At 34.0% G+C, this 12,814-nt stretch overlaps 1 protein-coding gene across 37 annotated transcripts in view; it reads left to right on the top strand.

Moving 5' to 3' along the window:
* The window catches only part of LOC126914137 (ankyrin-3-like), a 93,515-nt gene that overhangs the window by 38,232 nt on the left and 42,469 nt on the right, over positions 1–12,814 (top strand). For 31 of the 37 annotated variants that reach the window (XR_007709582.1, XR_007709581.1, XR_007709580.1 and 28 more), the window contains 3 exons: positions 6,784–6,912; positions 9,059–9,164; positions 11,844–11,939. Coding sequence is in view for 33 of the 37 variants with exons in the window: in XM_050717628.1 (XP_050573585.1) it covers positions 6,784–6,912; positions 9,059–9,164; positions 11,844–11,939 (331 nt within the window). In the remaining 4 variants the exon portion in view is untranslated. The remainder of the gene's footprint in view (positions 1–6,783; positions 6,913–9,058; positions 9,165–11,843; positions 11,940–12,814) is intronic. The other 6 variants (XM_050717634.1, XM_050717632.1, XM_050717631.1 and 3 more) reach the window with 2 other exon arrangements.

Genomic DNA, 12,814 nt, shown 5'->3' with positions numbered 1-12,814 from the left:
CCTTGTCGGTCCATTTCTCCTGTATAAAGTTGCAACCCTCCGTATCTTGGATACACCTGTAGTAGCCGTACAACCTTGTTAATGAGATTTATACTTTGAGTTTTAAATGTTACAATCGATTTTTGTTGTGCTGCTAAAATAATTTTAAATGCTATCGAAATTCAATGATATTATGTACGTCGGGAATGTCAGTCGCATTAATTCCAATAAATATTCGAGTCGTATAGGAGGTGCGATGATACTTTCACTTTTACTAATTCCATGTTGTTTGGTTATTAAATATTAATTGCAATTAATATCTGGATATTATAAACGGGGGCAAGAAAGTTTTCAAGAAAACACGTTGAGTGAAATGTTATTTATTTTCCTAAATATCTATGTCCCCATCTATAACTTTATATTACATTTGTCGCGGAATCCTCAGCAAATATATAGAAACTATTCTTGCCAGTTCAGCAAGATCATTATCATCTATTCATTACTTGTCGCATCTAAATGTCTTACACGGACTCTACATATATTATAGCGTATACAAGCAAGAGTTTAATTCTGTCTCCACGGTGCATTAATGCCATCAATATTCAAGGCTTAATATCAATCACCTAGAATACAAAGAATTTATCGATGTAATATATTTATAACAACGTGATGAATCCATTCATACGATACATTTAACGTTATTCTAATTTATGAAAAAAGAAGAAGAAAATTCTTCTTAAATTATTCAAGAGGAAGTTCCAAACTCTGAAAAGTATTATAATTTTTCTCGAGATTATCGAAATGAAATTAATCACAATTTTAAATAAGTGAAGTTGAATTTAACGATGCCGCGTTAAAGTCGGTCATGCGTTCGCATTTTCGAATCTAAAATTCAGAAAACGGTACGTTAACGAAGTAGGGCGCGTTACTACTGTTAATGCAATTTGCATAATAACGAGTTGTGCGATCATTATGCCAGTCGACAGGAACAGAAGTAGGCTTGTATGGTCTGTTTTGACGTATCATCCTCGTACCTATACGCATTCTGCTTCAGCTGTTATGCAACAGCCGGTGTGCATCTTGTACCATATTATTCGCGCAGTTAGTCGAACCCCTGTTAGCTGGCAAGTCGCCAAATACGATTCACGACCAAAATATCAGAATTTATATAACGAATTTGTTTCTTTTTTTTTTAAATCGGCGCGCAATTTGTTTCGCGACGTTCGCGACGCGTGGAATGCAGGAAAGTGATCCAGAAATTCTGATTGCGATAGTTAGCGTTCACGTTACATCTTAAATGGGACAGTGGGTACTTCGCGAAGCACAGAGAACTTTATACGTTCATCGTTGTCTACACTAAAGACTACGTTCGACTTGTCTGAAGAGCGATCATATGTCTGAAAATTTCTATCCTTAGAGAACTAGGGAATGGAAGCGTCATGTATCTCATGTCATTGAGAAACTAAAGAAAAACCTCATAGCAAGATCTGTTTCTAGATGAATTATACATCAGATTCTCATTAACGCTCGCAAATATGCTTCACAGAAGACCAGTAGTCCTTAACCACAACATCATGATCCTGTATTCACGTTACGCGGTTGTTTCTGTTCGTACGATGTCTTGATAAAGCCCATTCAGTGCCAACAGTTGCATATGGCCACGCTTCCTTAGCGTTCAAGAAAAGAGTTGCAAATACATCGAGATGTAAATAAAGTAGCGGAAAAGCTCAGAGGCAGCTACTATTATAAAATTGGTGATTCATGAAATGAGGTCACGTTTCTGTTAGGTAGTCTTGCGTCGAACTTGTATTAATCTTAAAGCAGTCGCTGTTCCTGACCCCGCCGGTGCTAGCACGCGACGAAATACCGCGAAAGAAAGGAAGCATCCAGGTCGTGCGCGGTTAATGCAATTTAACAAATCAAATCTAATCAGGTGATTACACGTATTGTGGTTTGCATAACGTGGGCTTTCAGTAATAACGACACCTTGGAAAGGTACATATTATATCGGTCCACGTCATTTCGTTGATTTTCGGTGCCTGTACGCTGCACAGAACGACAAAACAAACAGTAAGAAGGAATTGATAGTGAAGTGAGCCGGTCACAATTGGTGGACGTCATCAATGGATGCGTAGCGATAACGTGCGCTAATTGTAATTCGTGTAACCTAACTCGCATATCGTCGACGGCTAGTTGAGTCGGTGATGTAATTAGTCCTGTACGGAGCGTACACCGTCAGTACATCGTGTTCACTGGGCTGAGTACAGAGTTCCGGCGATGTACTAAACTTTTATCCACGGAAGAGTGTGATCGTTACAATTTCACTCCGTGTTTTCGATATACCGTGAGTTTCCTAGCCCACGCGTTTCATTGAAACACTGTTTAATAAATATTTCGCAAGTTTTTTCCTCGTCGTGGTGCAAAAGAAAAATAGTCGCCAAAATGGCCAAAGGAGGACGATCGAAGCAGAAGCAATCGAAGAAGATAACGTGTTGCGGGTGTACAAGCAACAGGAGCAGCGACAGCGCATGTAAATATGTTCATCTATTCTTTTACGATCGTCTTTAGCTTAATGTAATTTTAGCACGGTTAATATTCGCTTTAATCGCGTAAGTGATCAAGGTTTTTCTAAATTACTGGTTGGGCGTGTTCTTCGTTTGGTTCGTTAAATCGACGTTTTGCGTGCTCTCTTCGATTATTATTTAGAAAAATTAATAAACGGGAAAGCTGACATGCCTGCGGGCGCGAACGAAGTATACGATGTTTTAAAATGTTGCTTACATGCACAAAATTTTGGCAAAGATGTTATATCAGTCACATGGTTCGGATATGTACAATATCATAGTAAATCGTAAATTCCGAAGTTGTCTTAGTTTCGTAACACGACATACATATAGAACATTTTGTATATTTACATTCTTTATTTAAAACAGGGTTCTTGGTTTCGGTAATTCTCTGTTGAAATTGAGGTATTTACTGAAAGTATTATAAGTGAATGAAATTCTACATTGTACCGGTTTACTGACTGAGATAATTTGTCTTCATTCTTTAATTAAATTGAATTTTTTCGTTGTTCTTGTTTTCAATTTTTTTTCGTTGATTAAGATATGTGTCGAAAAATATTTTGATTATAAAAATGATTAAATATCGAAAAAACAGTGTTTAGTATAGTACTCTTAACGCGATAACCAATGCTTGCGAAGTGATAATGGAAGACTCCGGCACGCGACTTTGTTTTTCCAGACTTGACTGTGTTAACAAAAGTTAAATATTCATAGCCAAGAGACAAAGAAATATAAAATATCAAAACAGTTGGTTTTTTTTAGAAATACATAATCTATTAGTTTATGATTATGTATTCAACTAAAAATACAGTCAAATATGACTATACTGTATGTCATTACATGCTACATATTATCATATCATATTGTATGTCATATCAATCATTTTGACATTTTATTTGCACTGTAATGAGATACCACTGTCCTGATCACGTTAGTAACATTTGAAATCAATCTGGAAATGTATACAGAAATTAGGAGATATTTAATGTAATCGTGTATTCGATAAAAAATTAATAATGAATCATCTTAAGCACATAATAAGTGTAAAAAATAGTCTTGTTAAATACTTATTAATTGAACGAATAATCGACTGTTTAAACTTGTGATATACTTTTGTACTACATATTTTGTAATTTTTCTATATATCTCAAATTTGTTTGAAACTTCTACTAATATAGTCACAGTCGCATCGATGAAATTTCAAAATGTTTCGTACAGCGCACACAATATATTGATAAAAGATGCTTAGAAGCGTTAGAATACTTGCACAAGCCTGTGTATTTAGAGAATCAATATTTTAATCGTTTAATATTATCACACGTTACAAATGTATCTTCATTCAAAACGATTCGTAGAATACACGCGTGTTAACGCGAGATATGTACGAATGGAATCAACCATCTATTTATTTTCAGTGTATAGATAAATTTATTTATATAAAAAGTCTATATATAATAGATAATATATATAGATAAGATATGTGAATAACATCACCACGTTTGTGCAACAAAACATTTAAATGGTGCCACAAACTTCGTTCACTCGCGCAATAATTTCGACGAAATGTTTACATTTCCGTCCGTGAAAATAATATTAGCGGGAAAATAGATAGATTCTATAAATTTCCACGTCTTTTTCGCCGTATAAACCTAAATACCAGGACAAAAATAGACGCATATTTACACGCAGACTACCGTACGTGCTTCGAAAACGATATTCGGAGATACGTCGGATACTGTAACCACGGAATTGTATCACGAGACGCTTGTGTAGCATCCGTTTGAAGAACGTGTACCGTTTGGAACGTGATTGTTCCGGTTTGGAAGTAAGTTCCCAAGTTCCGCCGGTGTATGGTCATAGGAAGCGCATTCGTATTCGTCGCGTGGGATCGACCGATCGCATCCAAACGACTATCTATCAAACGAGACCGAATACGGTGGCGGAACGTGTTAAAACTATCAGGCCATAAACGACAGAGAGGAATGGATTGGATACAGCTAGGCAGCTTAATTGAGCGGCATGAGGATCGTGACTGTGATCCTCGTTTATGACATAACAATGAGACGGACATAAGTTGGTGACATAAGTCGCGAACGATGATATTGTGAACGCTAACTGGAGGGGCAATGATCAAGGCCAACCAGTTCTCTTTACCGTAGAAAAAGGAAATAAATGATTTGATGGTTTCGTATTCTTTTCGTAGGTCTTTGATGTTCCACGATTTATTCTGTCGAGGCCAACGGGCTCGGTCGTACCACGGAGATATTAATGCGATTAAACCGGGCGGTAAATGTTTATTACAATTGTAAATCGAGCGCTGCTGACGTGCGTGACGCGAATCAACGGAATCGCGTAACGTCACGATCGCGCGAAACTTCAGTATCTAGTTTAAAAGTGTCAAAGCCGCTAACGGCGATACCCAGTCATTGCGATCACCGACGGATATATTGAGATTTCAGAGAGTTTTCTCGTAGTGAGTGATACTATTTTTAAAGTTACTTGGTGCTTCTCGATGGCGGTGATCGATCGACGAAAACAGACGGTGCTCGCGATACGTGGAATCGAGAATTCGATTAACACCGATGCAACGTGACATAAACTAAGTGTCTCGTTGATTACGATTAGGACTATTCTGGTCTATGACGGAGCCGGTCTAACTGCATTCAACAAGATTCGACATGATTACATAGTTAGTTTTCACAGGCGCGCGTGTATTCAGGAGGATATAGGTCACTGCCTATGAGGTCAACTATTCGTAGATAGAAGCTTAGAGGCTTAGAATGTTTTAGAATTACTTCGGTAGGCTGTCCTTGAACAATTCTAAAATTAGAGTTTTCGCGGTACAGTTTCTCCATGTGCCTAACGGTTGTGGACCAGTTGCTTCGTGTTTCTATTAATTTTAGATGTTATCGATTCCACAGTCACGGGTTTCAGGCAGTTCTCGAGATAACGAGTGACATCATTTCCATGCGTATTGCTAGACCCTGAAACGTCATCGAGCGAGAAACGGAAAACTTGAAATTGATCACTCGCATTGTAATATACAAAGGAACGAACCACGTTGGCGTTCTCGTTACTAATATTTTTTCACTATACTATAATCTTCCTCGAACAGTGTCGCAATGTTTGTAATTAATTTGCGTACATTTATTTTCGAAGTTGACAACACTACGTTCCTAAGATGGAATAGCAAACGATGTATAATTTCGTTTGTGCCAGATTAATTTAGTCTTTACAGCAGCGTTATTCAACGTGGGTTGTAAATTTGTAGGTTGACCATTTATTAGATAATTGTGTTCCATATTCTTGGCATATCTGATAAGGCATGTTTAAAGTTGTATGAAATGATTGGATAAGCGAGTAGATCTCAGTCTTGTGAAAAATACGATACTATTTGTACGCGTTCATTTATACGCTCACGTTTCTTTCTAGTTCTTTTCTGAAGTATTTTCATGGCACGTTTACGGCGTTTTACGATCGAGCTATAGAACAAAGGTAGAAATTTAATAGTATCTGCCAACACGTTCGACGATTCTCAACGAATCGCCTGTGATTATATACATATGCGAATGTGTACGATAATCGAACAGGAAACTATACGTGAAAAATTATTCAAATTCCATTTTAATCGAATTCACTACGAATGAATTGATTACGGAGAATCGTCGCAGAGAATTACTCGAATATTTGTATGAGTTATATGTTTCGCGTATCTGAGATTACAAGCGTTATCTCCCTGACGTGAAACACTCGAAGTCTCTTGATACGATTTAAACAGTGTTTTTTAAAAGTATTTTTTCTGCATATATGCAGTGGGAACCATATTTAATTTCTGTTATTTTCGACTCATATATTCAGGTATGAGAAGCGTTCGCACGAATATAAATTTCTGGACGGTCATTGACACATCGTGCACAATCTCATTTGTTTATCGTTAATATTCTAAGGCTCCGAGTAAGGCCAAAATAACGAACACTCTTGAGTACATAATGACACGATATTTCATTTTGCTTCTTTAAGCTTGACTGGGATAATTTTTATGGCAATGATTTTCCGTTTATTTGCAGGCTCTCATATTCATTTGTTTACGTTGGTGCATAATATTTCACCACGTTTTCATATTGTTTTCATGCAAGTTCGACAGTACTTTAGATTTTTTACGAACCTCTTTTTGGCTCTTGTAAACACGCTCGCGTCATTTTTACCGCTGATTATAACTCGCACTTTACGTTTATCATAGGTGAAGATCCGATGCTTAGCGACCAACAGCAATATCGATACATGACTGTTGACGATATGAAATCCATGGGGGATGACTCGATGCGCGTCAACGTGACAGATGACGAGAGAGACAATCGACATTCCGGAGGTAAGAATTACGTGAAATTCATGTTTCCTGTTGCAAATTCATTGTTCTTATAACGTACAATTGCCTATGTAGATTTTTGCACAAGGTTTTCGCTAATACGTCCGTTATTCAGTTGATAATAGTATCCCATTTACCCAAACTCTAAAGAATATCATCAAAATCGAGGTTTCCAAATGTGAACCGTGTTGTTTCGGAAAGTATATTCTAAAAATATGAGGCTTACGTCCGGATGTATCAATTTTGACGATTACGTGATTCAAAGCTAGGATAGTCTCAAACCTTTGTCAAAACGATATCAGATATTTAATTATCACATCCTACTTTATTATTAATTAACCCTTTCTACTCCACTAATGTTCCTATAACAATAGTGATAATATAAATATTACTTCTTGTATTGTTATCGTCGATAAAAGATGAGAAATGCGACAAGTTCTGCATTCTTTTCTTTTTAACAAAAGTTTTGATTGAAAAAGACTTTATTATGGAATGCTAATAAAAATTTCTAGAGTTCAAACGCTTAGACCTTTACATTTTGTGTTATAAAAGTACAAAGAATAAAATAACACAAGAATAGTAAACAGGTAATATTTGATTTCATATAACGCAAAAAATATTATTTAGTAATAATGTTTCATTATACTTTAAGGCTATTTTCTATATTTTATAGTTGGAAAATTATTGAATATTATCCTGCTTATTTTGTCTACCTTACATAGAGACATATCGCGTTTATTCGTTTTTTTCTTACATTACGACACAGTATCTAATTAAATCAATGATACAGCCTATTGACGGAAAATGCAAAGCGAGAATTAATTTTGCGCTCTTAGAAACGGAAGAGGTTTCAAGGGCAATTTAATTTCTTTTAAGTAGAGTGCTGTGTTTTTTATCCTTTGCGCGGTAGCGATTGTAGAGTTCAACAAGGTATAATGAAAGGTCATTCGAGACGATGGAGGGTCATAAATTAATGAGTCTTGCTTTAAAAAAGATGCTTGAAGTGTTGGTTGTTTGTATTGGTGCAGTGATAATAGATAGTGTCTTGAAAATTGCATAAAGGCGTGTATTTATCACTTCCGTATTAATTAATCATACGTCAGAACTATTGTTTATTCAACGTATTTTGTAACATTTTTAAATGTGAAATTTATTGAAAAATATATGTACAAGGAGTAAACTCGAACGAGCTAAATTTTCGTTGCACTATCAAAAGATTGGGGAAACTATTTGAAAAATTATTTGGTAACTGTAATTATTATGTATAACATTTATGTACAAAGATGTTAAAGTGGCACATCAAAACTTAGTATATGATGCAAAATACCATTTATTTATGCATTACAACTCTCCGTCATTTCCGATAATTTTTTTCGATAATGTATGTAATAAGTAACACGCAATTGTTGTTCTAATAATAGGACGACTAAAGAAACGGTATACATAAGCAGTACTTTGTCCAAGACAGTTGACTTCGACCTGTCATTTTTCGTCACGCGATAAAATTTATTTCATATTGCATCCGTCTATCTCTAAAAGAAATTTAATTTCTTAATTTTCGAACGAATGCTTTTTATTACGCGTCACACGATGCATTTTATGTGTTCTCACGCAAAAGATGCGGTATTGAAGTACATAGATTATTAGTACTATTTTCGCTTCAGATCTTGTTTTTTATTCTTTATTCATTAGCGTTATATATCCCACATAACATAGTTCTAAACTTCATTTACAAATAGTTTTTACGAAAACTATTTACAATGGTCACACCTAACGTTTATATTATTAATTTCCGAATTTCTTCAATTAATACAATACTTTCCATTTTCTTCTGTCTTCAAAAATCTTGCAGCTAATAGTAGATATTAAAATCTTTAGGTGAACGATTTGAACTTTCCATAATTTTCTTGTATATACAAGCAGAGTATGTAATTACGAATAATACGGCCAAAGTTATGGTGGGCGTCGTATTCCGAATGATTAAACAGGAAAACACATAAAAGAACAATAAAAGCATATCCATACTTGATAAATTTTTCATTGAAGATATCTAAAATGCATCCACGTGATAGCTCGCGTTAATTATTTCCATATTACGTATTTAATACAGGGGAAGCGTTACATATTTAATAATAAATTTGATTTATAGCACCAATGATAACCGAGATGATCACAAAAGAAAATTATCAACGTACAAACGCTGCCAATCTCAAACTAGACAATGTTGATATTAATAGGCACCCAGTACACGTCGGGTATGTATTAATTTATTCATCCTCTTATTCTATAAACACCACTCATCTAACACTAGTCAAACAATTGTACAATTTAGGGTAGGTTGTATTATTCATTCATAATTGTATAATACTGCTCTGAGCAACTCTTTTGTATCATAAAGTGCTTGACAAAATTTGTATATTTATATTCATGCTATAATCTATTTAATTTGTAAATTCTTTAAACTTATCTTCATATACCGTGGTATCTGATAAAAATTTTTTAACTATTATACAACTTACCCCATTGACATATTTAAAAATATATTTAAACTACTTGCGTTTTTAAGTATTTTATCGGGCAAAGACATATCTGTAAGATCTGCCTGCAACATATTAGAATACGTTTCAATTGGTCCTAATTTGCAGAGTTTGTGAAGGTGTTCGAAATTTTTCCAAATTCTCTTCGATTATTCTCAGATCGATGTTTCTTGTTTATGAAAATTTTCCCAGTTGAAAATTTGCATCGTCATCTATTGAATTGGAAATTGTTTGCAAAGTATATATACTATACATGCACGACGAATTAAAGAGGATGTTCAATCCGACTTCTACTAACTGAATTACCGAGATAGAAAGTCAACGAAGCCGATCTCTATATTTGCATGGTTTGTTTTAATACTTAATAATTGCGCAACGTAAATAAGATACAAATCAAATATGTACAGATTAACACGAACTTCAAGCTGTAGTCGAAATTCAATACAATATATAAAAAATGTATGTTGAATCTTTAAGCTCTCATGCTTGTAAAAAAAAAGCTCGTTGCTACACATAACTGAATTTATAACACAGATTATTTTGATAATCTAAGATAATTACACAAAAGCTTTCTTGTGTTACTGAAATACGTTCTTCGTTAAAGTTGGCGTAATGCATTTCATTGGGCAAGAATTGCAGTATCGGAAAACTGTTTCTTTCAAAAGGCTATAATTGGCGTTTGTCGTATTGGATTGGAAAAAGTTGTCGGAATTCTATTTATACACACTTGTAGGAAATAACGTCTATTGTAATTTTGATACAGTTCGAAATTGTATATAGAACGTAGAAGCATATAGTACGCAAACAGTGGCGTACATAAAAAAGAGAACAATAATAATGTTCATATCATGAAACAATAATATTGTGTATTATAGTGTGATACGGTGTGCATTGGTGAAAGACTCCTGCTCTAATTAACCTAGATCATTGGCTGATATATAATAACAAAATGTGGTACAGGATTGTAAGAATTTATATTTACGAGAGCCGCATAAAATGAGCTTGAACTTTCTATTTTCACAGAATTCTTCTAAATTAATTTTTAGTTGGCTTCACGTATTTTTTAGCGTAGACAAACTAACGAAATACGGCGAATAAAAATACCTTCTTATCATATAATGACGTACATATACCAAAATTGACATGTTCATACATTGACAGCATCAAATTGATAAATAATAAAATAAAAAGGATAAAATCGAGTGGATCATAAAAGGATACTATGCGACAATCGGAAATTTGCATCTTCGCATCTCAAAGCTTTGCATAACGTTGTTTTACGTTAAATTTTCTTTATGTTGAAAGTAAAGAAGTTATTACGGGACATACGTAATAATTGACATAATTCATTGTTACATAATCGCGAACATAATGAAAGCATAAGAGCGTAATTGTCATCGCGGGGACTGTCACGGAATGTTTCAAATGGAGCCAACGAGAATCAAACCAGTAACTGAACTCTAATCAGTTTTCTGTTACACATCATATCTCTCACAGCAAGCTATTTTTTACCTACTTTCTTTTTAATTCTATTCAGAATGTTCAGTTCAATGTTTATGTAATCGGCCAACCAGCTAAACAAGAGCCAACCGCTTGGTGCCCTCGTTTACATCCTGTCTTGCTCGTAGCAATATTAGATTATCTAGTTAATAAGCATGTTGTTCTTGAAATATCTTTGGGATGAACGATTCTTTGATGGTGTAATTTAATTGGATACCATGTTCCTTACTAATAACAGCGGGTTGTTACAATTTCAGAGGTCTCGTACTTAATCGAGGAGTAGACAAGTACATAATATAACGTTCTACTAAACACGAAGTAAACAAATCACACATTTTTAGATTTTATTCTAAATATTATTAGAAATATGCGATGATGCTAAATATTACATAAGTACTGTCAAATGAAACATTACTTGTGTAAAATTAATATTTTTGTTCTTTATATCAATATTGATATTAATTTTTATATTGCATATTTTCTAAATATTTTTAAATTAATAACAAATCGAATATATCTTACAAACTAATTTTTTCTCAGTTACTAAGAAATTAAGAAAGAGTAGTACGTTTAATACAATGGTACTTTTGTATTTTACGTTTTCAATGGATTCTCTCTTTGCGTTTAGTAGGACAGGATACTTATCGTATCGGACAAATAACGTTTTGTTCGAGTTACCTTCTTATATCTTCAGAATGTTTTCCTTATACATTTAACCATATACAAGAGCACATGTGTTTGCACGTACTTGTTTCTGAAAATGTAGAATGGTTTTTCCAAGTGCACAGATTTCCTAAAGCAAACAGCAGAGAAAAGTGCAACGTGCACGGCAAACAAAGAAAAACAAAAATAGTAAGCATGCGCATGAAACGAATTTTTTATCCATAATCATACTAGATTTTGTTCTGAGATCAGAGCGTCCCTAGAGTCCCTAAATACATCGCTGGCAGCTCTTGGTACCATGTCGAAAGGACAAGGAATGTGGAGGGACAGGTACACCATGCCCTTTTTATTACTCTCCTTTCTGTGTTTAGGCGTTTTTATATACAATATATTTAGATATAGAAAAAGAATCGTACGTATAAGACGAACACATGACGGAAAACACATTACATTCGCGTACACAAAGTACTATGTCTGTGTCTATTACAATATAATATGTCCAAACGTCATGTTGATTCGAAGTGGCTTGTGATCTTTTAGCGAAGCAAATTACAATTTTAAAATGTATATAAAAATTCTATAAATTTTATAATTGCGTGAATGTATCTATTGTTGATGATTTGTATTTATTTCATATATTCTTTTCATACGATAAATTATATATATAATATGGATCATGGCCAAAGACAGTAGTCCAGTCTAACTAATAATTTCTCAAGCAAATGCACAAGAATATGTAATATGTCATAATGTCAATATGGGATTTAAATATTACTTTTAGAATCTCATATTTTACCATTAAATGGTACATGCATGTTGTACGAATGAAAGTAAGAAAATGATTTATATAAAGGTAGCCTTGCATAAATGTATTATTAAAAATTATGACAGAAATACGAAGTTATAATGAGCTGGTTTTTCGTTCGATATAAATTAACGATAATTAAACTTCAATTCCCATACTTTATTTCTATTGTTCATATTTATGAACGTGTTTGATTAACAAAAAATTGCATTTATCACAATATGAATTTCTTATTCGGTTCACGACACAAATTCTTTGTATTTTCTGCATTAGTACGCTGATATCTTTTTGTTTAGCGTGTAGGGACTCTAAATATACATATGAAATATTTATTCCATATTAAGCACCAATCGATCGTTTTCAAGCTATTGATAAAGCATTTGACTTGTTGAACTATTGT

Source organism: Bombus affinis, chromosome 3 (genome assembly GCF_024516045.1).
Source record: "Bombus affinis isolate iyBomAffi1 chromosome 3, iyBomAffi1.2, whole genome shotgun sequence".
NCBI classification, from domain to species: domain Eukaryota; kingdom Metazoa; phylum Arthropoda; class Insecta; order Hymenoptera; family Apidae; genus Bombus; species Bombus affinis.
This window is presented reverse-complemented; position numbering and strand designations above follow the sequence as displayed.